This window comes from Gopherus evgoodei, chromosome 2, assembly GCF_007399415.2.
Source record: "Gopherus evgoodei ecotype Sinaloan lineage chromosome 2, rGopEvg1_v1.p, whole genome shotgun sequence".
NCBI lineage: Eukaryota > Metazoa > Chordata > Testudines > Testudinidae > Gopherus > Gopherus evgoodei.
In genome coordinates this window covers 72,016,940-72,042,241 of record NC_044323.1, presented here as the reverse complement: position 1 = coordinate 72,042,241, position 25,302 = coordinate 72,016,940, and the positions used below count along the sequence as shown (strand labels likewise).

At 42.4% G+C, this 25,302-nt stretch overlaps 2 protein-coding genes across 4 annotated transcripts in view; one reads left to right on the top strand and one right to left on the bottom strand.

The window, feature by feature from the left end:
- Nucleotides 1–23,115, top strand: part of TOP2B (DNA topoisomerase II beta) — a 118,339-nt gene extending 95,224 nt beyond the window's left edge. Inside the window, 15 exon segments of the mRNA XM_030550975.1 lie at nt 923–1,078; nt 1,227–1,310; nt 6,572–6,769; nt 7,125–7,273; nt 8,591–8,593; nt 15,354–15,447; nt 15,450–15,471; nt 15,474–15,506; nt 17,238–17,442; nt 18,253–18,332; nt 18,667–18,777; nt 21,089–21,211; nt 22,292–22,318; nt 22,321–22,406; nt 22,629–23,115. Coding sequence (XP_030406835.1) covers nt 923–1,078; nt 1,227–1,310; nt 6,572–6,769; nt 7,125–7,273; nt 8,591–8,593; nt 15,354–15,447; nt 15,450–15,471; nt 15,474–15,506; nt 17,238–17,442; nt 18,253–18,332; nt 18,667–18,777; nt 21,089–21,211; nt 22,292–22,318; nt 22,321–22,406; nt 22,629–22,790 — 1,533 coding nt within the window. The 3' untranslated portion in view covers nt 22,791–23,115.
- Nucleotides 23,116–23,679: 564 nt separating this feature from the next.
- RARB (retinoic acid receptor beta) overlaps nt 23,680–25,302 on the bottom strand; it is a 678,155-nt gene continuing 676,532 nt past the window's right edge. For all 3 annotated transcript variants that reach the window (XM_030550971.1, XM_030550972.1, XM_030550974.1), the window contains one exon: nt 23,680–24,594. In XM_030550971.1, the coding sequence (XP_030406831.1) occupies nt 24,398–24,594 (197 nt within the window). In that variant the 3' untranslated portion in view covers nt 23,680–24,397. The remainder of the gene's footprint in view (nt 24,595–25,302) is intronic.

Here is a 25,302-nt window from a genome sequence, read left to right as displayed (position 1 = left end):
GGTCCTTGAGTCCTCATCCAGGTGCAGCCTGTGGAATTAATTGGCCTGCCTGGCCCACCCCTTCTAATCCTGTGTGAAAATAATTTTCAGAGGAACAATAATTAGGCCTCCTCAGACATTATTTACAGAGTATTACACTTGAATTTACTGATGCAACCCATACTTTCATGACTTATCATTCTCTGACACTATGTTCATGTGAGCATACAGTATGATACTTATTTGCTTAACAGAAATATGAGAGATGGACCTTTGGAATACAAAGTGAATATTATCGTTGTTCTTTTTAGTTATGTATAAGTGAGGATCAAATTTACTAGAGTATTTCATTTTTTAAAGTGTTTTATTTGAAGTAACTTATTAGAGTAAGACGATTAAGAACTCTTCGGCCTCTAAAATGATTCATAGTCTATTTCACTTTCTTTTCCAACTTTTAAATGTTAGAAATCACGTATGAAAAAGTTTTTTAATTTTAATCACAGTTATTTTTCAGTCCTGCTACTGAATTTGGCTGTTTAATTATTTACTTATCTAAATATTTTTAATTCAATTTGTTTATTTTTATTTGTTTTATATATATATTGTGTGTGTGTTTTAATTATTTTCTATTTATTGCTACCATATTTTAAGTATATATAATGTATCATCATGTTCCCATTATACATCTGGTGTTTGGTATTTAATAATAGAATTTCTAGTAAGAGAAGGAGAAATGTTGATTCCCTCCAAAACTAAAATTCATAACACCTTTGGTTATGGAAGCAGTTCCAGATAACAACTAAAATATTAGTGTCCCTCCCAAAAGAGACAGTTGTATAATGTGATTGGAATGCACTGCCATCTTATTTAGTCTCTTTTATAGTCTTAAAGTATGTGTAAAATCATAATTTGAAATTACAGTTTTAATATGATTTCATTGCAGGCAGCAGAAGAGGAAGAAACACAGAATCTGAATGATGATGCCTCCTCTTCTTCAGGCTCTACCTCAGGCCCTGATTTTAACTACATCCTAAACATGTCTCTTTGGTGTCTTACTAAGGAGAAAGTAGAAGAGCTAATTAAACAGAGAGATTCAAAGGTTTGAAAATTGTGGAAAAACCATTCTGAAACCATTTCATCAGCATCATTAGATCTAATATAAAGCATTTATATTGTGAATGTTCAAGTTTGGTATTCTTCATATTGTTTAGTAACGTAAATTGCTACATACTACCTTTATGTTTTAGGGGAGAGAACTCACTGACCTCAGGAGGAAGTCTCCTTCAGATCTCTGGAAAGAAGATTTAGCAGCTTTCATTGAAGAGCTTGATGTATGTTTAAATACCTTTATGAATACGTTTTTATTAAGAATTAACATTTTAATCGTTATTGTTTTCCTTAAAAAGCATTTATAGAAATAATGTACAATAAATTGGGAACAGGAAATCTTTTGGTACGTCAAGCCAGGATGGCTGTTTTCTTTCATCAACATATAATTAGGGCTGTAAGTTAATCACAGTTAACTCATGTGATTAACTCAAAAAAATTAATTGTGATTAAAAAAATTAATCTCAGCTTTAATTGCACTGTTAATAATAGAATACCAATTGAAATGTATTAAATATTTTTGGATGTTTCTACATTTTCAAATATATTAATTTCAATTACAGTGTAGAATACGAAATGTACAGTAATCTCTTTATATTATTTTTATTACAAATGTTTGCACTGTAAAAATAAAAGAAATAGTATTTTTCAGTTCACCTCATACAAGTACTGTAGTGCAATCTCTTTATCCTGAACTTACAAATGTAGATTTTTTTAATTACATGACTGCATTCAAAAATAAAACCATGTAAAACTTTAGAGTCCGCAAGTCCACTCAGTCCTCCTTCTTGTTCAGCCAATTGCTAAGACAAACAAGTTTGTTTACGTTTACAGGAGATAATGCTGTTCGCTTCTTATTTACAATGTCACCAGAAAGTGTGGTGTTTGCATGGCACTTTTGTAGTCGTATTGCAAGATATTTGCATGCCAGATATGCTAAACATTTGTATGCCTCTTCATGCTTCGGCCACCATTCCAGAGGATATACTTTCATACTGATCACGCTTGTTACAAAAATGATGCATTAATTAAATTTGTGACTGAACTCCTTGGGGTGAGAATTGTATGTTTCCTGCTCTGTTTTACCCGCATTTTGCCATGTATTTCATGTTATAGCAGTCTTAGATGATGACCCAGCACATGTTGTTTGTTTTAAGAAACATTCACTGCAGATTTGATAAAATGCAAAGAGGGTACCAATGGTAGATTTCTAAAGATGGATACAGCACTTGGCCCAAGGTTTAAGAATCTGATGTGCCTTCCAAAATCTGAGAGGGACGAGGCATGGAGCATGCTTTCAGAAGTCTTATAAGAGCAACACTCTGATGCGAAAACTACAGAACCTGAACCAACAAAAAAGAAAATCAACTGTGCATGCTGGTGGCATCTGATTCAGATGATGAAAATGAACACGCATCGGTCCATACTGCTCTGAATTGTTATCAGGCAGAACCCGTCATCAGCATGGACGCATGTCCGCTGGAATGGTGGTTGAAGCATGAAGGATATATGAATCTTTAGCGCATCTGGCTCATAAATGCGATGCTGGCTACAACAGTGCCATGTAGGGTGACCAGATGTCCCGATTTTATAGGGACAGTCTCGATTTTGGGGTCTTTTTCTTATATAGGCTCCTATTTGCCTCCTTTCCTTCTCCTACTCCCCTCCCCCCCCCGGTCCTGATTTTTCACATTTGCTGTCTGGTCACCCTAGTGCCATGCGAATGCCTTTTTTGACTTTCAGATGACGTTGTCAACAAGAAGCGGGCAGCATTATCTCCCAAAGTTCAAATTTCATGATAAAGAGATTGTACTACAGTACTTGTAATAGGGGAATTGAAAAATATTATTTATTTTGGTTTTTTACAGTGCAAATATTTGTTATAAAAATAAATATAAATTGAGCACTGTACACTTTGTATTCTGTGTTGTAATTGAAATTAACATATTTGAAAATGTAGAAAACATCCAAAAATATTTAAATAAATGGTATTCTAATATTAACAGTATGATTAATCGCAGTTATTTTTGTTAATCACTTGATAGCCCTACATATAATCATAGGATGGTAGGGCTGGAAGGGACTGCAAGAGTTCATCTATTCCTGCCCCCCATGCTGAGGCAGGACCAGGTATACTGAGACCGTCCCTGACAGATGTTTGTGTAATCTGTTCTTAAAAACCTCCAGTGACAGGGATTTCATAACTTCCTTTGGAAACCTGTTCCAGTATTTAACTGTCCTTATAGTTAGAACATTTTCCCTAATATCTAACCTAAATCTCCCTTGCTGCAAATTAAGTCCATTCTTCTCCTACCTTCAGTGGACACGAAGAACAATTGACTACCATCCTCTTTATAATAGCTCTTAATGTATTTGAGGACTGTTGTCCAGTCTCCTCTCAGTCTTCTTTTCTCAATACAAGACATGACCATTTTTTTAACCTTTTCACATAGGTCAGGTTTTCTAAAACTTTTATCATTTTTGTTGCTCTCCTCTGGACTGTCTCCAGTTTGTCTACATTTTTTTTAAAATGTGGTGCCCAAAACTGGATGCAACAGTTCAGCTGAGGCCTCACTAGTAGAGTGGGGCATTTACCTCCTGTGTCTTCTATACAATATTCCTGTCAATACACCTCAGAATATTAGCCTTTTTGCAGATGTATCACATTGTTGACTCGTATTCAATTTGTGATCCACTTTAATCCCCACATCCTTTTCAGTAGTACTAATGCCTGGCCCTAGCCAGTTCTTCACCATTTTGAATTTGTGCATATGATTTTTCCTTCCCAAATGTAGTACTTTCAGCTTGTCTTTATTGAATTTCATTTGTTGATTTCAGACCAATTCTCCAATTTGTCAAGGTCATTTTGAATTCTAATGCTGTCTTCCCAGTGTGCTTGCAACACCTCCCGGCTTGGTGTCATTTGCAAATCTTATAAGCATACTCTCCACTCCATTACCTGAGTCATTAATGAAAATGTTGCAAAGTACCTGATCCAGGACAGATCCTGACTGGACGCCACTAGATATGTCCTCCGAGTTTGATAGTGAGCCATTGATGATAACTATCTCTGAGTATGGTCTTTCAACTAGTTGAGTATCCACCTTGTAGTAATTTCATCTAGGCCACATTTCCTTGGTTTTCTTATGAGAATGTCTTGGGGGACTGTATCAAAAGTCTTACAAAAATCAAGAGATATTACATCTGCTGCTTCACCCCTGTCCAGTAGGCCAGTAACTCTGTCAAAGTCTGAATGAGGTTGGTTTGGCATGATTTGTCCGTGACAGATCCTTGCTCACTATTATATCCCTATTATCCTTTAAGTGCTTACAAATTAGTTGTTTAATAATTTGTTCCAATACCTTTCCAGGTATCAAAGTTAGGCTTCCTGATGCATGATTCTCTGGGTCCTCTTTGTTCTCTTTTTTTAAAGATAGATACCGTTTGGCCTTCTCCAGTCCTCAGGGCCCTCACCTGTCCTCCATGAGTTCTCTAAGATAATCACTAATGGTTCCAAGATTGCTTCAGCTGAAGTACCCGAGGTTGACTTTCAGGCACTGTAAACTTGAATGCATCTAACCTATCTGAATATTTTTAATCTGTTCTTTCCCTATTCTGGCTTTTGTTCTTTCCACCATGTTACTAATATTACAATTACAATATCATGATTATTGGTTTTAGAGGTGGCTAAAGCAAAATAGGCATTAAATACCTCCGCCTTCTTGCTGTTGTCTGTTATGAGCTCCCTTTCCCTGCTAAGTAGTGGACCTACACTTTCCTTAGTATTTCTCTTGTTCCTAATGTATTTATAGAAGCTCTTCTTATTGCCTTTTATGTCGCTTGCTAGGAATAGCTCACATTATAAGATTCTTTACTTACATGTTAATTTCGGATCCTATCCCAGGTTTCCTTTTTCATGCAAAATACTATCTGCTCAGTGTGTCTCTTTCTTCTGTTCCTCATACCTGTGGCAATAAGAACAAACTGAAAGAAGGGATTTATTGAATTACTACTGTGAATAATTACCCTTGAATATTGAATGTAAAGTCAAGTTTCAAGTGGTTCTAGGCTACACTTGGATCAGTCTGTCCGGAATTAGATGAAATCTGGAATTCCAAAAGTTAAAAAGACAATTGAGCTTAACTGTAATGCACAGAAAATCCTCACAAGCTCAAAATTTTAATGTCTATGGAATTGAGCTAGTTCTCAAATAGATCTAATATATTGTAATATAATTATGCCAGTCACATGAGTTTATGGAAAATTAATTTTGTCAAACTAACTTTATCATTTTTGATGAGATCATGAGTTTGATTGATAAAGATAATCATGTTGATGCAATATACTAAGACTTGTGTAATGCATTTGACTTGGTACTGCACAACATTTTGATTAAGAAACTAGAATGATGCAAAATTAACATGACTCACCTTAAACTGAGTAAAAACTGGTTAAGTAATAGGTCTCAGATTGTATTGGAAACAGGAAATCATCATTGAATGGGTGTGTTTCTAGTGGGGTTCTACAGGGATTGGTTTTTGGCCCTACACTATTTACATTTTTATTAATTATCTGGAAGAAAACAAAAACATTACTGATAAAGATGATACAAAGTTTGGGGGAGAGGTGAGTAATGAAGAGGAAATGGCACTGAAAAAGAGCAGTCTGGATCACTTGGTATTTTGGGTGCAAGCAAACAGTGTGCATTTTAATACAGCCAAATGTAGTCATACAACTAGGAACAAAGAATATAGGCCATAATTACAAGATGGGGACCTCTAACCTGGGAACAGTAACTCTGAAAAGGACTTGGGCATCATGGTGGAAAATCAGCCGAACATGAGCTCCCAGTGTGACCAAAAAAACTAATGAAATCCTTCAATGTATAAAAAGGGGAATATTGAGTATTATATTACATATGTATTTGATGCAACAGCTGTGTCCAGCCACAATTCAAGAAGGACGTTGATAAACTGGAGAGGGTTCAGAGAAGGTCACAAGAATGATTAGATAATTGGAAAACATACCTTTAGAGTGAAAGACTCAAGGAGCTTAATCTATTTAGCTTATCAAAGAGAAGGTTACAGGTTTACTTGATCACAAGCTATATGTACCTATGTGGGGAACCAAAATATAATAGTAGAAGGCTCTTCAATCTCGCAAGCAAAGATATAACAAATTCCAGTGCCTGGAAGTTGAAGCTAGGCAATTTTAAACTAGAAATAATGCGCAGTTTTTTCGAGGGTCACTGACTGTTGAGTAACATGCCAAGTGTTGTGGTGGATTCTCCATCACTGGAAGTTTTTAAATCAAGATTGGATGTTTTTCTAAAAGAGATGCTCTAGTTCAAGCAGAAATTAATTCAGAGAATTCCTTTGAGAACATCTAAACTAGGTGGTCCCAATGGTCTCTGCTGTCCTTATAGTCTATATGAATTGTGTTTAATAAGTTACTTATATCTCTCTCTCCCCTTATTGCTCATTAGAAAGTAGAAGCTCAAGAAAGAGAAGATATTTTGGCTGGCATGGTTGGCAAACCAATAAAGGGTAAAGTTGGTAAACCCAAGATGAAGAAACTTCAGTTAGAAGAGACCATGCCATCCCCATTTGGTAGAAGAATAGTTCCACAGGTTACATCTGCTATGAAAGCTGATGCTAGTAAGAAATTGCTAAAGAAGAAGAAGGCAAGTCAAAATATTTAATTTATCATTTTCATGCTAGTTCTGTAGGAAGTGCTACTGGTTTTTACGTTACCAGTTAGCACAGGAAGAATCCAAGCCACTAAACCAATGGTACTATAAAGACACTTTTGCTTTATATTGCCCACAGTCTACAAAAAGGAAAGCACTAAATGTCTGGTTGCTTTATATTGGCACGCTTCTTGTAATTGCTTACAGCTATTTTTTTCACCAACAAGTCTCAGTATTGGCCTGTTTATTCTTTGGCAAAGACTAATAAATATATTACAGTTTGGTCCTGAAGCACACAGTATTGCTATTCTTTTCACTTCAGATTTATCACCACCTTTTTAATTTTTAGGGTGATCTTGATTCTCTAGCAATAAAAATGGAATTTGATGAGGAATTTGGTGGAAACCCAGCAGAGGGTGGTGGAGAGGACTTACTGAATACATCTGTCTCAGTGTCTAAAACTCCTAAACCCAAGAGGGAGAAAAAGGAGCCTGGTAAGTTACTTGCACACTGGTAATTAAACTCATTACATATTATATAAGATTAAGATATACAGCTGGCCAAAGCTACGTACTATATTTATGTTCATTATATTATCAACTTTTTTTGTATCTTTAGTTTGTTAGAGGCTGTCAGAATCTTAAACATACCATTTTTGTTTTATACTGTATTAGTGTACGAGAAGGGACCATATGAATTTTTAAAAGCATTACCACAGGAGAAACATTTCATAATAATTACCACTATGTAGGTTTATATAATCCTTCTCATGCTAAGGTTATGTCCAAGTGCTTTAGAAAAGCTATGCCATAGTTTAGTAGCACAGTAGCAATGACAGCAGGCGAGGTAGTAAATGCTATAGTTAGTTGCATAATCATATCCATTCTAACCCCCTGGTTTTAGTAACTAGTAATTTTCTAAAAATACCACTACTGAGTTGAGTTTTTCCAGGTTTGTCTCTTTCCAAAGATGATTTTAAAAAAATTGTGCCAGAATGCTTAAGTTTTGGGAGTATAAATAGAGTAGAAAAATATGTTTGTTTAATTATAAAAAAGGAACTTCTTTGAGGTTGCCAGATTATGGCAGAGGTAGAGGTGAAGAGCAGGGAGGCAAGGCTGCACTTAGAACAGCTGTGGATTTCCAGAGTCTAGACAAGCACCTTGACTCTTAAGATCAAATGTGCTGCTGTGAGTAGTAAGAGGCAGTTCTTCTTCGAGTGATTGCTCATATCCATTCCAGGTAGGTGTACGCGCCGCGCGTGCACGTTTGCCGGAAACTTTTTACCCTAGCAACTCTAGTGGGCGGCAGGTCGCCCCCTAGAGTGGCGCCACTATGGCACTAGATATATACCCCTGCCGGCCCGCCCGCTCCTCAGTTCCTTCTTACCGCCGTGTCGATTGCTGGAACTGTGGAGTGCGGCTTGCTGTCCTCCACGTACCTAGCTCTCCTGTACTTTGTTCGTAGTCATAGTTGTAAATAGTTCATAGATAGTTCATAGATAGTTTGATAGTATATTAGTTAGTTGTGTATTGTATATAGTTGTTTAACTTGCTCGTGGGTGGGCCGTTGCCCTCCCCGGCGCCCGGCACCGGGCTCATGCCTGGCTCGCCGGGCTTCAAGCAGTGCTCGGCATGCAAGAAGCCGATGCCTACTATCGATCCCCACGACGTGTGCCTCAAGTGCCTGGGGGAATCGCACATAAGTGACAAGTGCTGTATTTGCAAGGCCTTTAAGCCTCGCACGAAGAAGGAGAGGGATCAAAGACTCTGCGCTCTCCTCATGGAAGCGGCACTGACTCCGGCACTGGCGGCGCAGTCGGTCAATTCTACTCCAGCACCGGACCGCGCCGGCACCGGCAAGACTCCCCGGCACCGACCATCCCCGGCACCGGGAGCAGATCCACGACCCTCGGCGTCTGCAACACTATCGAGGCAGGCCCGAGTGGAGCGCCCAGCACCTACCTTGGCCGCGGCACCGCCTGCAGGGCTGCTGTCGACTCCGGGCCCGGAAGGTCCGTCGAGTCCAGCCCCTCCTAGCTCCCCCTTAAGATCAGGGGTCGAGCTGCTAGTACCATCCATGCCGGAGACATTTGCCTCGGCACGGGACTTGATCACGCTGACGGAGCCATCGCAGCCTCAGACGGCACCCCCGGGACGGGTAACCTCCAGGGGCAAACCGATGCTACGAGCGCTGTCTCCAGAGTCCCGGCACCGATCACCCTGGAGACGTGAACGCTCACGCTCGGGGCGCCGCTCGCAGTCCCGGCACCGTTCTCCCAGACGGTACCGGTCGTACTCGCGGCACCGGTCGGTATCTGCACGGTCCCGGTCTGGCTCCTCTCACTGCCGGCACCGAGACTCTAGGAGCCGTTCACCTCGACGTTCGGCTCCTCGGTCGACCTCCCGGCATCGAGCCGGTGGTAGGTCCCGATCCCGGTCAACCTCCCGGCACCGCGCCGGTGTCAGGTCCCGGTCCCCACTGCCATCCCCGGCACTGCGCTGATCGAAGGTCGCGGTCCCGCTCCCGGCACCGACATCGCTCCAGATCCCACTCCAGATCCCGGCACCGGCTACCACGCCGTTCCCGATCCCGGCACTGATACGGGTCGCGGCACCGACCCTCAGCACTGAGGGGAGCGTCGGAGTTGGCGCACAGAGACGCCTACCGAACAGGCTCAGCGCCTCTGTGGCCTTCTAGGGAACCATCGGTGTCTTCTCAGGCTGACAGCGCCTATGCCTTGGGCCAGGACAGACACTCGGCCCTGTTCCAGGACCCTCCACCACAGGAGCGAGGGCCTCAACAGTGGGGGTTTTGGACCCCATGGGCGTATTGCCAAGCCCAGGGTACACAACACATTACCCCCCGCCCTACGGGGGAACGCAGGCCACCGGAGGCGACTGTGTCTAGACCCCCTCCCTCCCCGGAAGCAGACGGCAGGTCCAGCCACCAGGACCCAGAGCTCCCTCCAGTGACGGAGGTGCAGCCCCAGATGGAACCCCCCGTGGACACTCTGTTGCCGGGGGTTTCCTCGTCGTCTTCACCGGATGAGGCAGTGGCGGATACCTCGTCCTCCAGCCCTCCCCCGCTGGATCTTAGGGCACACCAGGACCTCCTCCGACGTGTGGCACAGAACCTGGACTTGCAAGCGGAGGAGGTGTCTGAAATCGAGGACCCGGTGGTGAGCATCCTCTCCGCCGATGCGCCCACCAGAGTGGCCCTGCCCTTTATAAAAACAATCCAGGCCAACGCAGCTAATATCTGGCAGTCACCGTCCTCCATCCCTCCGACCGCTCGAGGGGTGGAAAGGAAGTACATGGCCCCCTCGAAGGGCTATGAATATCTGTACGTTCACCCGACACCCTGCTCACTGGTGGTCCAGTCGGTGACCGAAAGGGAGCGCCACGGTCAAGAGGCCCCAGCGCCCAAGTCGAAGGAGGCGAGACCGAATGACCTCCTGGGCTGCAAGGCCTATTCGGCGGGGGCGCAACAGCTCAGGGTCTCAAATCAGCAGGCCCTCCTCAGCCGCTACTCCTTCAACTCGTGGGTAGCGGCAGGGAAGTTCGCAGAGCTCTTGCCACAGGACGCCCGCCAGGAGTTTACCACCATCTTGGATGAGGGCAAGAAAGTAGCGAGGACATCGCTACAAGCCTCTCTAGATGCTGCCGACTCGGCCGCTCGGACCCTGGCCTCGGGGCTCACGATGCGCCGAATTTCCTGGCTGCAGGTCTCTGGCCTTCCACCGGAGCTCCAACATACTATCCAGGACCTCCCCTTTGAAGGCCAGGGCCTGTTTTCCGATAAAGCAGACCCCAGACTAAAGGACCTTAAGGATAATAGGGTCATAATATGGTCGCTGGGGATGCATACGCCTGCGACACAGCACAGGCCATTCCAGCAGCAGCATTGGCCGTATCCTCCGTTCCGTCCGTGGCAGGACCTCACTAGGCGCCGCGGCAGGAACAACCGCCGCAGACAGTCCGGTGGCCAAACGGGGCAGAACCAAGGCTCCGCCAAGGCCCCCCCCGGGACCTAAGACTTCATTTTGAAGGTGCGCCCGAGGGCGCAGTACCAGTTTCCCCTCCGGATCCTTCCCCGCAGTTTTCCAACCGTCTTTCTTTTTTCCTCCCGGCGTGGACCCAAATAACATCGGACCGTTGGGTGTTGCGTACGATGCAGGCCGGTTATCGCCTGCAGTTTTCTTCCCCCCCTCACTCCCCACCCACCATCCCCGTCCCTCTTCAGGGACCCCTCTCACGAGCAATTCCTTCATCAGGAGGTGCACACGCTCCTCGTCAAGGGAGCCATAGAGGAGGTTCCAGAGAGCGAGAGGGCAAGGGGTTTTATTCCCGCTACTTTCTAATCCCCAAGTCCAAGGGCGGGCCTCAGGCCCATCCTCGACCTGCGGAAACTCAACAAGTATATGGTGAAGTTGAAGTTCCGTATGGTATCCCTTGGAACCATCATCCCATCCCTGGATCCCGGAGACTGGTACGCCACCCTCGACATGCAGGATGCTTACTTCCACATCTCCATTTCCCCCCAGCACAGACGTTTCCTCCGCTTTGTGGTCGACCGCCAACATTATCAATTTGCGGTCCTCTCGTTTGGCCTCTCTACGGCCCCGAGGGTGTTTACGAAATGCATGGCAGTCGTCGTCGCACACCTTCGGCGTTGCCGCATTCACGTGTTCCCCTATCTGGACGACTGGCTGATCCGGGGCACATCGGAGCTGCAGGTCTGCGACCACGTCCGCAGGATCAGCAGCCTCTTTGCTGCCTTGGGCCTCGTCATCAACGTGGACAAGTCTACTCTGCTCCCCACGCAGAGGATAGAGTTCATCGGGGCCGTTCTGGACTCTACTCTGGCCAGGGCCTTGCTACCCTTCCCAGGTTCCAGTCGCTGTCGGCCATCATTCTGTGCTTGCAGGCGGCCCCCTCTCTACGAACATGTCTGGCCCTCCTGGGCCATATGGCGGCCTGTATGTTCGTGACGGCATATGCCCGACTCCGCATGAGGCCTCTTCAATCTTGGCTCATCGCGCAGTACCGGCCGGCCAGACATTCGTTGGACACAGTCGTCACCGTTCCTCAGAGGGTGCTGGACTCCCTTCGGTGGTGGTTGGACCAGTCCGTAGTCTGTGTGGGGCTCCCGTTTCATCCGCCCCAGCTCTCGGCATCCCTGACTATGGACGCCTCAGATCTGGGCTGGGAGGCACACTGCGGCGCCCAAAGAACTCAGGGCTTGTGGACCCCGCAGGAGATGGACCTCCACATCAACGTACGAGAGTTGAGGGCGGTCCGTCTTGCTTGTCAAGCGTTTGTCCATCTCCTTCAAGGTCGTTGTGTCGCGGTGTTCACCGACAACACGACAACCATGTTTTACATCAACAAGCAGGGCGGCACCAGGTCCTCTCCCCTATGTGCCGAGGCGATGCGTCTCTGGGAGTTTTGCATAGCCCATGCCGTTCACCCTTCCGCCTCATATCTCCCTGGAGTGCGGAACACTCTAGCGGATCGACTGAGCAGATCCTTCCGCTCGTACGAGTGGTCCCTCCATCCAGACGTCGCCCTCTCACTCTTCCAGAGGTGGGGTCGTCCCCGGATGGACCTCTTTGCGTTCAGGGAGAACAGGAAGTGTCAAGCATTCTGTTCCTTCCAGGGTCGGGAGCCAGGGTCTCTAGCAGATGCATTCCTGATCCCATGGGAAAACCCACCTGCTTTACGCATTCCCTCCCGTTCCGCTGATACACAGGGGTTCTCCTCAAGGTGCGCAGAGACAGAGCTCGGGTGATTCTCGTAGCTCCAGCATGGGCCAGACAGCATTGGTACCTCATGTTGCTGGACCTCTCAGTAGCCAACCCAGTTGCCTTGCCCCTACATCGGGACCTGATCACCCAGGACCACGGCAGGCTCTGTCACCCGGACCTTCCGTCTCTGCACCTTACGGCATGGCTCCTGCGTGGTTGACGGGCTCTGAGTTACGCTGCTCTACCCCGGTTTGGGAGGTTCTCCTGGGCAGTAGAAAGCCTTCCACCAGGGCTACTTACTCGGCTAAGTGGAAGCGTTTCTCCTGTTGGTGTTCGGAGAAAGGTCTTCGCCCTATGGAGACTCCCATCACCACTATTCTAGACTACATCTGGTCCCTCAAGACCCAGGGTCTGGCGTTGTCGTCCCTCCGGGTCCACCTAGCGGCTATCTCCGCGTTTCATCCTGGGGTGGACGGATCTTCCGTCTTCTCCCACCCTATGGTGGCGAGATTCCTGAAAGGACTGGAGCGTCTCTATCCACAGATCCGCCCTCCTGCCCCTTAATGGGACCTCAACCTGGTCCTAACTTGGCTCATGGGTCCTTCATTCGAGCCATTAGCTACTTGCTCCCTGCTCTACCTCTCGTGGAAGACTGCCTTCCTAGTGGCCATTACTCAGCTAGACGGGTGTCAGAACTACGGGCCCTCACAGTAGACCCCCCATATACCGTCTTCCATAAAGACAAGGTGCAGCTGAGGCCACACCCTGCCTTTCTTCCCAAGGTGGTCTCAGCTTTCCACATTAACCAAGAGATCTTCCTCCCCGTCTTTTTCCCAAAGCCCCATTCGTTCCGCAGGGAGCAACAGCTCCACTCGCTAGATGTCCATCGGGCGCTAGCATTTTATGTGGACAGGACCAAACCATTCCGCAAGTCCCCCCAGTTATTCGTGGCGGTAGCGGACCGGGTCAAGGGGCTACCGATTTCCTCGCAGAGGATATCTTCCTGGGTTACCTCCTGCATCAGGACCTGCTACGACCTGGCCCACGTTCCGACGGGCCGTGTGACTGCTCACCTCCACCAGAGCACAGCATCATCGCTGGCTTTCCTTGCCCACGTGCCAATCCTAGAGATTTGTAGGGCGGTGACCTGGTCATCGGTCCACACATTCGCTTCCCATTACGCCCTGGTTCAGCAGTCCAGAGATGATGGGGCCTTTTGCTCTGCAGTACTCCAGGCCGCGACCTCTCACTCTGACCCCACCGCCTAGGTAAGGCTTGGGAATCACCTACCTGGAATGGATATGAGCAATCACTCGAAGAAGAGAAAGACGGTTACTCACCTTTGTAACTGTTGTTCTTCGAGATGTGTTGCTCATATCCATTCCACACCGCCCCTCCTTCCCCACTGTCGGAGTAGCCGGCAAGAAGGAACTGAGGAGCGGGCGGGCCAGCAGGGGGTATATATCTAGTGCCATAGTGGCGCACTCTAGGGGGCGACCTGCCGGCCCACTGGAGTTGCTAGGGTAAAAGTTTCCGGCAAACATGCACGCGCGGCGCATACACCTACCTGGAATGGATATGAGCAACACATCTCGAAGAACAACAGTTACAAAGGTGAGTAACCGTCTTTTTTTTGGATATCTGCCACATTCTTAAAGTGGTCCCAGTACCACTGGCCGTAGTTCATGCATGCAGAGCTGCAGGGTCATGAAGCAGCTTCAATGCCCAGGCTATGCATGTCTGTTCTCAGAACATACAACTCAGTTGCCAGACCTTGTGTCTTGGTACCACAGAATAACCAATGGATGTCTGTGTCCTGAGCGGCATGTAACCTTCTAGTGATACAAGAAATAGGTGAGGAAAGCAAAAAAGAGAAAATAAAAATAGATTGTAAAAAACTAAACTGTTGTCAGTAGCTACCGGTGTGGTCCTCTGCTCTTGTTCGATAATGATAACAGTCAAACGAAGCCCAGTAATAGTTTCCCATAGACTCTACAAGACATAATTTGAATTTGTGCCCCCTGGCAATGGACTGGCTCAGTCAGTGGCAGGACTTTCCACTGCCCCCTATGTCAGACAAAGATGTGCACTCCGGGACCTATTTTTATATGGTTACAGGACAGATTAATCATCTCTACTGACGTATTGAGGTACAGCCCCTTGACTCATTGGAGGCTGTCTCCCTCTTTGATCATGTTGTTTCAAACAGATCTATCCATCATGCTGTCCTGTTGACTCTGCCTTTAAGATGCACCTGTCTGTTCTTGTTATCTCTGTGGAGAGTTCTGATGCCATCTTGGCACAAGTTCTTCTTATTAGCACTTATATGTGGATGCACCTGCTTCTAGCAGCCCTCTTCTCACCAACTTCTATGAGTGGGGCCTGCCTCTGGCGCACAGCCCAGCTTTTGCTTAGCAATGCCTGGAAGTACTTTGGTTCAGGCTTCAGGCCTCAGACTGGGCCTTTGATACAAGAGTTTATGTTTCAGGGCCTCATCTTACTACATAAACAAACAAACAAACAAAAAAGAGAATGCAAAATGAGAAAGTAAAATACGGAGAGGGAGAGGCATGTGTGTAAGAGAAGGGGCTTCCATCTTCTGTGAAGTTGTATCACCCAGACCTTCAAAGATGGGTAAATGTCCTTCAGGAAGAAAAGGGAAATGAGAACATGATATTCCTTTCAGAAAAGCTTTTACAAAAATGTAGGAAGCCAATTTTAGGCATTATAAAGAATAAGAAAAGACACCATAAATCTGTGTCCCTCCCCCGCCCCGGCCTCATAACACCCTCCCACCCCGTTCTAAGTATTACTTATATTGTAGGTACACAGTGTGAGAAGAACACCATCTTCCACAAAATCCGCTGCAAAAAAAGTGAAGAAACGAAACCCTTGGTCAGATGATGAATCCAAGTCTGAAAGTGAATTTTAGAAGAAAATGAACCTGTGATTATCCAAGGGACTCTTTGCTTAGAAGAGCTGCAGGTACTCAGTTTTTTTATAAAAGCAGCACTGTGTATATTATAGAATGACTGTACGTGAACTATTGTATGAACAGAATATGCAAACTTAAGTCTTAAATATGCCTCTCAGAATATCTTAATCCTGATTCTTTCCTACTTTGAATAGGGGATTTGATAACTCTGCATATAGCTTGTGTTGTAAATACTGCTAAAATTCTGCTTAAAATACTAAGCTTTATATTAAAGAAGGAGATACATTCAGTTATTTATGTTCCCTCATAAGAAGTAGGTTTCACATCCTTCCGTAAGAGATGAATGTTTCTTGGAATTAACTGTTTACCATAGTAGGTTTTGCAGTGTGGACTGGCAGCTGCTAGAACTCCATACTTCCTAGTTAACAGAAAAAAAACAAAACAAAACCCTCACGAAACAGGTAAATGGAAACAAGATCCAGCTATTACAAAATAGTTACATTATATATATATATTTTAACTAGGTAATAGCAGCAGAGTACTATAAAACTACCAAAAGAAAAACCACAATCTGTTCTAAAATATTTAGCTCCTGATATATGAACGTACTACAGTCTGAGTGAGACAGCATCTGAGAAATGTATCCTGAAAATTGTTCTTAAATTTAAGGATTTAGGAACAGTTTGCTCAAGCTTTATAATGATAAAGAATGGAGATGGGTTCAGTTATTTATGTTCCCTCTTAAGAGAGAGGTTTCACATCCTTCTTTAAGAGATGAATGTAGATGGTAGTGTTCTGTAGATACTAATCAATGCCATCTGACAGTGGCTAGGCATTGGCAAGCTGTGATTTCTGCTTTTTATGCAAAATTTGTTAATTTTATTACCTTGTCCTTTCAACCCCCAAGTCACCATTTGTTTGTTTTTTCTACTTGTTGCATCTTGCCATAAACATAGATTGCATACTCCGTTATTTTATTATTTGTTTGTGAAGTGACTAGCACATTGGGACACTGACAGAAGGCTCTTCAATCTAGCAAGCAAAGATATAAAAAAATCCAAAATTCTGCAGAAAAGGACCAGAGGATTACAGTGGATGAGAAGCTGGATATGAGTCAACAGTATGCCCTTGTTGCCAAGAAGGCTAACGGCATATTGGGCTGCAATAGTAGGAGCATTGCCAGCAGATCAAGGAAATGATTATTCCCCTCTGTTTGGCACTAGCATCCAGTTTTGCGCCCTCCCCCCCCCCCCACTACAGAAAGGAGGTGGACAAATTGGAAAGTCCAGAGGAGGGCAACGAAAATGATTAGGGGGCTGGGGCACATAACTTACGAGGAGAGACTGAGGGAACTGGACTTATTTAGTCGGACGATTGAGAGAGGATTTGACAGCAGCCTTCAACTACTTGAAGGGGGGTTCCAAAGAGGCTGGAGCTAGGCTTTTCTCGGGGTGGCAAATGACAGAACAAGAAGCAATGGTCTCAAGTTGTAATGGGGGAGGTCTTGGTTGGATATTAGAAAAAATTATTTCACTAGGAGGGTGATGAAGCACTGAAATGGGTTACCTAGGGAGGTGGTGGAATCTCCATACTTCGAGGTTTCTAAGGCCCAGTTTGACAAAGCCCTGGCTGGGATGATTTAGTTGGGGCTGGTCCTGCTTTGAGCAGGAGGTTGGACTAATTGACCTTCTGAGTTCTCTTTCAACCCTAATCTTCTATGATTCTATATGCTACCATAATACAAATAATAACTAGATTGAAATGCTTTCCATTTTTCTTAGCTGAAAGACCCAAGTATACTTTTGATTTCTCAGAAGAGGAAGATGATGCTGATGACGATGATGCCAACAATAATAATGATTTAGATGAACTGAAAGTAAAAGCATCTCCAGTCATAAATGACCGAGAGGATGAGTTTGTTCCATCAGACAGTTTAGATAAAGATGAATATGACTTCTCTCCAGTCAAATCAAAACCTTCTCCTGAGTAAGTACGGTAACCAAATAGTTTCTTTAATATTATTTTTTAATTTAAGATAACTCTTTAGAGCCAGTGATTTTGGCCCATCTCAAATCAGAAACATGGAGATCATTTTGGGGACAATTGGGCAATGGATTAACATATTAATAATATACATACAGGGATCATATTAAAAGCTAAATTATACCTGCTGGGGAGGGGTGGAGGTGCATCTCACTTGAGTGTGTCAGTGAAGCATAATGTGTTCTAGGAATACTTCCTGACCCCCACCCCTGTTCCCGGAGTTTGGAGACTGGGGAGGGATAGTCTCATACAGACATGCCATCTTTGGAACCTAGAACTAGTTTAACCTTATCCTCACCCATATGTCCTAAACAGCATCTGCAACCTCCTTATGAGTACTTCCTGTACAGGTGGATTGAGTGCAGGAAAGGGATTCTCAGCATATTCTCACCTTTCCAATGCACCAATGTGGAAGCAAGCATACTTTGGCCCAAGTATTACTATAGTGTTGAAGGTGCAGCTTTGCCAAATGGCATTGCTAAGTTTCTCTGCTTCTCACCATGCCCCCGCCTCAGTTTTAGTATACGAAATAGGTTGAAAAAATAGTAAACCTGAAATTCTCTAATAATGTCAAATGATCAAAAAATTTGGCTGAGTAGTTATATAGTGGTAAATTTTTGCAAAGAGGTAGCAAAAGTGCTATATATTTTACAATATAGGTTAATCTCTGAAGTGTATCGTACAGTGCCTGTGCAGTAGAATGTATATAGCACAATGCATATAAAGTTTTCTTTTCATTTTTTTTTAAAGTAGAAAAACATCTCACGAGAAGAAGAATCAAGATTTTGGAAATCTGTTCTCATTTCCATCATATTCTCAGAAGACAGATGATGGTATGTTTACTCAGTTAACACTATAGAGAGACACACATTCCCTAACTCAGACTTTGTAGGTTGTTTGGTCAGATTTGGTCAAATCAGAAAAATCCCTGTAAATCTGGGCAGAATAATGCTAGAAAAACAAAGCATATGCCAAAAGTTTTTGTAGTTGTTGGATTATCACAGATAAGAAGTTGCAGTGTCCTTATAGGCTCTCTAGAATGTCAGGTGTACTTTCTTCATAGCCTTAATTTTAACTGGAATCAAATACGTTTTATATCTAGTAGAATTAAATCATGCAGTCAATGTATATGCTTACATCATGTACTGAACTTTTTTTTTCTTTTAGATGCAACAAAATTAGACAGTGAAGAAGAGGATTCTGCTCCAGTTTTCTCATCTTCTTTTACCCTGAAACAAACAGAAAAAACTCAAAGTAAAACAGTAGCTGCTAAAAAAGGTAAATAGCTGTATTTATACTAAACCAATCTATTTACTGAAAGCTTAGTTCTCCTACATAATATGACTTCTGCAGATCCCCATAATAGGAGTTCATTCCTTGGGACCCAGTGGTGTGGAATAAAGGGTACAAACCTCTTCCAGCTCCTTAATTATCTTAGTCTGTCTCTCTCTTCACTGACCACTGTGGTCACACATCCTAATTCTTTCCAGGTCTGGGATTAGTGTTAAAATTTAGATTGGTGTTTATGAACTGTTTTTTTGGGGTTTTTTTGGCATTAGAGGCTCCATGACCTGAGTGAAACTCTAGGTCCATATCAGTCAGCTCCAGCACTTTTAAACTGAAGTAGTCACTCCAAGGTGCTCATGCTTTGAAGTCTTCTCCAGTGGGCTGAGCAAACAACTAATCTAAAGGCTCAGAGCACTTCTCTTATGACTATTTCTTAAGAGAAATAAAAGGTAACATGAGCACCAAGGAAGAATCATCAGGATTCTCTGAATCTGGTAGGGAACTGGAGATTAAGGTCAATGTCACTTAGCATAGTTGTCTTTCTTGGATACTAGGAATTCTGAGGATGAGGCCCTCCTTGAAGCTTTGGGGGTCCCCCATTTGTTTCAGTGGGGATTACAGAATTGGTCTCTTGCAAGGCCTTTGCATGTGCTGCAGAGAGAATTAGAATGGGTGAATTGTCCTCATATAAGTGTATGTCCATCAGCTGGATCTGGTCCTACAGTGACATTTGGATTTTTTTAGAGCTGTTAGCCAGTGCCAAGACTCATTAGGAGGTTCAGTTCTATCAGTCATGGTTCTGAAGAGGAAGTGAGGCACAAGGCTACTGATCTTTCTGGGCAACCCTCTCATAGTGGTGCTTGTGTCGCTGCTTCCCATTTCCATTCTGAGCTGTGTCTCCACGGGCTATTTTTTCTCCTGGGCAAATTCCTTCCTTATGCGTTCCATCTCGTGCGGTATTGGACCTCTAGTGCAGTGAGAGAGGATCTGTCTTTTAAGGGTAAGAGACTTAGGCCCCACTCTAACAAAGCTATTATAAATGCATACTTAAGTGTTTTGCTAGCTTGGCTTTAGTGAACGATGAGATACTTGTTTTCCTTACCACTCACATTAACTTAAAATGGTGAAAAATAAGGTTCTCCTCCACATGATCTTTACCTTTAAGTCACTGCACAACTCTGCCCCTCCATACCTTTCTGCCCTTGTCTCTCATGTTGTTTCCCTTCCCTTCTCCTTCACCCAGCTCATCTACTCCTTCCTGATACCAGCCTCTGTACCCTGCCTCCTGTTTCACCCCCAGTAGTCCCGTAGGCTCTCTTTCTTGCTATCCCTCCTTTTTCATATCCTCCTTCAAACAGAAAAATGTTCTCTGCTGTGCTGTTCACTAGCCCTCACTAAATTACTACATTATATCTTACTGCTGTCATCCCATCTTTCTCCTCAAGTCCCTGGCATGTCTGATAGCAGCTATAAACTTTTCAGGGCAGTGAATGTCATTTTTTGGGACATGCTCCACAAACAGTTGGGCTTTGTGAAATATAGTAACTATTATTAATTTATTATGTAAGTCTAAAACAGTGAAACTGAACATTGAAAGAAAAATGTTTGCTCTAATAGAACATTCTTCCATTTTGAGGTTAACATTCTCAGCTGCCATAAATGTGAAAAAGAAATATGCACACTTGAAGTCTCTATACGTGGATGCAGACAATTTTAACGTTTTTCAGAACTGAAGGGATGCATTGTCTTTAAAAACAAATATCTGTTTTTAGACTTTAAAACAAAGCTATGAGAGAGTGATTTCTGCACAAAACACAAGTGTCTTCACTAAAACATTTCAGTTTTTGAGTTCCAATCTCATTGAGGCAGCTAATTCCAAAGAGGACAAAAATTTGACCTCTAGCTAATGCAACAGAGAGAAAGGTTCAGCCTGAATATAAGGGGCATAATTTTCCCAAGTACAGAAAATTCTTCTCACTTACTCATTTGCTACATCAGAGGTAGTCAATAGGCAGACCATGGGCCAAATCCGGACTGCCAGATGCTTTTGAACGGACTGTGATATCTTTTTATTTACTTATTATTATCAGTATCATTATTGGTTTTGTATTATTTTCTCTGGAGTCTGGACCTTGACAATACCTTGACCAAGAAATCTGGACCTTGACAAAAAATAATTGATTACCCCTGTGCTACGTGATAATTATACTATAATCAGAGTGCCTAGTATCTTCTTAACTATAAGATATATTAACCTAATATGTGAATTCAGCCACTTTAGTATATCTGATTTTGTGAACAGCAAAACTAGCTTCAGACATACCCCCTAAACCTAAAAGATCTCCCAAGCGGAAGAAGATGGAAATTGTAAACTCTGATTCAGATTCAGAATTTGGCCTTCCAAAGAAAACTGCACCACCCAAAGGTAGGATTTTATGCATTGCATTGTTAAGATTATATAATTTACTATAGCTACATATCTGTAGAATTTTATATATTATATCTTACTAATATTACGCTATCACCACTAAAGCTCACTTCCAGCATGTTGTATTAAGTGAATTGACTTTCTCAGCTTCTCTCTATAACACAGGATCAAATTGAGTTTTGTGAATGAAAAAACAGCACTCTTCCTAAAACTAGAAAACAAGTGTCATGAAAACTGTGTTCATTTCTAATATGCACTAGTCAGCCATGAGATGGTTTCCATGGGTACAACATTACACATTCTATTGGTACCTCCCACAATAGACAATGTTTTAAAACGGTTGCTAAGTGAACTGTACTTTATGGAAATTCATTAATGGCACAAAATCTTCTATTCATTATTACTAATGTTTCTTATAGGAACCTTTATTCTTCAGATACCATTTTCACTGTTGGGTCTCATGTTCCCAGTAAAAGACAAGAACAAAGCTCACCTAGTGTAGAAGGTTTTGGCCCTTTGAATCAGTTCAGTGAGAAACCAGCTTTCATCCCTCACACTATAGAATTTTATAGTAGGAGATCTCAACCATCAGGGAGTGGATCTAAGTAGATACAACAGAAGACCGAAGAGAATAGCCACAGAGAACTACATGTAAAGAATGCCTCAGTGATGAGACATCAGACTAATTCTGCTAAATAGATGATGATGACAGTTGGTCATGGATAGCCTGGAAGGAGAGTGGAGATCATTTAACTACCACTGCCTCAGAGATCCAACAGTTGTAGATCTAGTAGAGCACTGCTGTCTTGAACTGAGTGCATGAAATGCAAGAGGAGATTCCTATGACAAGATGATAGTTTCACAGAAGCAAAATTAAAGGTATGAAACAGAAAGTGAGACACATTGGAGTGGCAGAATGGTAGCATTTTACTTACATTTTTATAGGTAGAAAACTGTAGAATGTTTTAGCCTTTGGATGAAATTAAACTGTTTTAGAAATAGATCTGCTAATATTCAGAACACCAAGCAATGTCACTTTTTAATATCAGTAAAATTATTTTATTTTTTCTCAACCAGGAAAGGGTAGAGGGTCCAAGAAAAGGAAGCATCTGGTTCTGAAAATGAAGGTGAATACAACCCTGGGAAGAAAAACACCAAGTCAGCCCCCAAGCAAGGTAGTTCAAGAGAGTCTGTTGTTGCCATGAAAAGGACAAGGTTTGGCTTCATGATATCTGGCTATTATTTTCTGTATCACATGAAGCATTTTTACAATATTTTAAAATGTCTAAATCTGATCATTACTCTGAACTGAGGTTTTAGATAGGTCTAGAATCTAGATGTTATAGAAATGTTTGTTTCCAATGTGAATGCCAGAATTCTGTATTTTTATGGCGGCGTGGTTTTTTTCTTTCAGAAATTCAAGAAAGCCTCCTTTGACCAGGATTCAGATGTAGACATCTTTCAGTCAGACTTTGCTTCTGAACCAGCATCTAAGCCCCGGATGGGTCGAGCTAGAAAAGAAGTGAAATATTTTGCAGAGTCTGATGAAGATGATGATTTTACTATGTTTAATTAAGTGCCCAAAGAGCACACAAACATTTTCCAACAAATATCTTGTGTTGTCCTTTTGTCCCTTCTGTCGCAGACTTTTGTACATTTGACTTATTTTCTGTGATGATGTAATTGATGGTTTTTATTGTGTGTAGGCATTTTAACATTTTGTTCTTACACCTACAGTTTTATGATCTTTTTTACTCATTGAAATGTTATGTATTTGTCTGACTGGCTCGTAGAAATGTTATAGGCAGCGGTGCTAAAGCACACATTTTAATTGTCATGGTTGCAAACTGCAGACCTGCTTTTTGAAATGAAGTTTAAACATTAAAAATGGAAAACTGTCAGTCTTGTGTGAAGATTTGGACTACAGGTACTGCTTCTACACAGTTTTAAAATAAATATATTTTATTCTTTGCCAGGAGACTCCATGGAAAAAGGTAAACAGTATATGAACATAGAAAGCATTGTTAAACAATCTCAATGTACAAACAGAGCCAGTGAAAGTACATCACAGACTTGCTAGAATATATTTTATATATATATATATATAAAAAAAAATCAACTAGTGCTTTAAATGAAACCTAAGAAACTGACACTTTTTTAATCAGTTTACCACTGTTTTCACTCTGATTCATGGTGATTTAATAAGGTCAAGAAGCCAGATTCTCTCTCCCATGTATTTTGGAAGTCCTAGTGGTAGCCCGCTGGTATCAGGCATGTTGGGAAAGCCCAACTCCTGGCCCTAGTTTCTTAAAGAAATAAACTAGACTCACCAGTTCAAAGGTAATGAATAAGCCTGTTGGTTATCCCCATGAAGTTTCCCTAATGGCTTGTGAACAAGTAAACAAAAACATGGTAACACTGAAAAGTGTTTCTGCCTTGGAGGCTATCACTGAAAAAAATTGTAGTTTTTTAAAAAATGTGTAGATATGTCATCAGCCAAGTAATAAACCACTTTTTAAAATTTAAAGTGACATTAACAGTAGAACAAATATCATCTGAATAACTGATCTGGTAGTTACACTGATACAGAAGTCCCTGCTGCTAGTATTTTTTGAATACTTTTATGGGGAAGGAGATGGAATAAGAGATGCAAACTGAGGGCATCAAAAAGAGCAATGACACATTTTCATACTAACTAAATCAGAATGTCTTTTTAAATGTTCTTATCTGGACATGTACAAGTAGTCCAGTTTTTATAAACTTGATGTCCTGATCCTTTTAGATATGCAAGACAAAAAAGGAAAGCACCAAACATCCAGTATAGAAAGTAGAGCCATACATTTGTATGTACAAAGTCGTCAGAAATGTAACCAGAATTTAAAGTTTGAGATTGGTCTTGTCACCATGCAGTCTTGGTTGTTCAGAAGAGAAAATAGAAGCTTAACTAGTTTCTTGTTGCCGATTGAAATGGCTGATTCAGAGTTTCAAACATTTTCTAGTTTTAAGAATTTAAACAGCAAGGAGTAATTACTGATACATATGAAAATGTCTTGGTCACTTTTTGAGTTTTAATAGAATATATATATTAAGTCCAGAAACTAAGCAGCAGTAAAAATGTTTTTCTTGCTTTTTTCATCCCTGTACATAAGGTATTAGGAATGTCTAAAGTAGCTGTAAAATGTCTTATTGCAAAAGTGGTGATTGACTGACACTGCTGTTATCCACTGAGCTGGGTGAGATGCTAGGACTGTGCTCTGCTGTATTTCCACTGGAGCTTGGTGTCAGTGGTTCATGTCCCTCAGAGTTCTCCAACATTTCCTGAATAAGCGGTGGCATTGATCCAGGGATTTCCATTTTCAATGTAATGACACGTTCTGCACCTTTAAAAACAACAGAAAAAACCTTTTGGTTACCAGTAGTGTGGCTGTTCATATTAATACTGTTACTTTCAGAAATCCCAGTTCAAGACAGTGAAATCTTTCTGTTTAATAAATTGATTACAGACGAGGAGTTTAAAATATCAAATATTTTGCTTACAAGATTTTGGGGTCAGTGGTTTGTTTATGTCCTTCAGAATTGCACAAGGTTTTATAAGCAAAATATTTCATAAATTATAGTAGTGCAAAAAAAGCTGTACTTAACTATACTAAAAATAGTCAAAATTATTTGTCACTAAAAAGCGATATTAGATCAATTCCTTCTGAACATTTTGTGAAGTTTCAAAATAAAAGATACCAGCCAATACAAGCTACAGGATGGGTAAAGGGACTGACCAGTAACTTTTTTTTTTTTTTTTTTTTTTTTTTAAAGAAAAAGAAAACCATTTTCAATGTCGCTTCAGAATCATCCAAACTGGTAAAACTACAAAATACTAAATTTAATTAAAGGACTAGGAGCATGTCCTGACCTATAATCAGTTTAGCTCCCCTGCATATACTGCAGCAGCAAACGATGTAAAATATTATGTTAGGGCAAAATTTGTCTTAAAGCAGAGGGCCTGATTCAGCTCTTTTCCTTTGTGATTATGCCATTTACTTCTGATTTACAACAAAATGAGATCAGAATAAGGCTCCTAATTTTAAAATTTC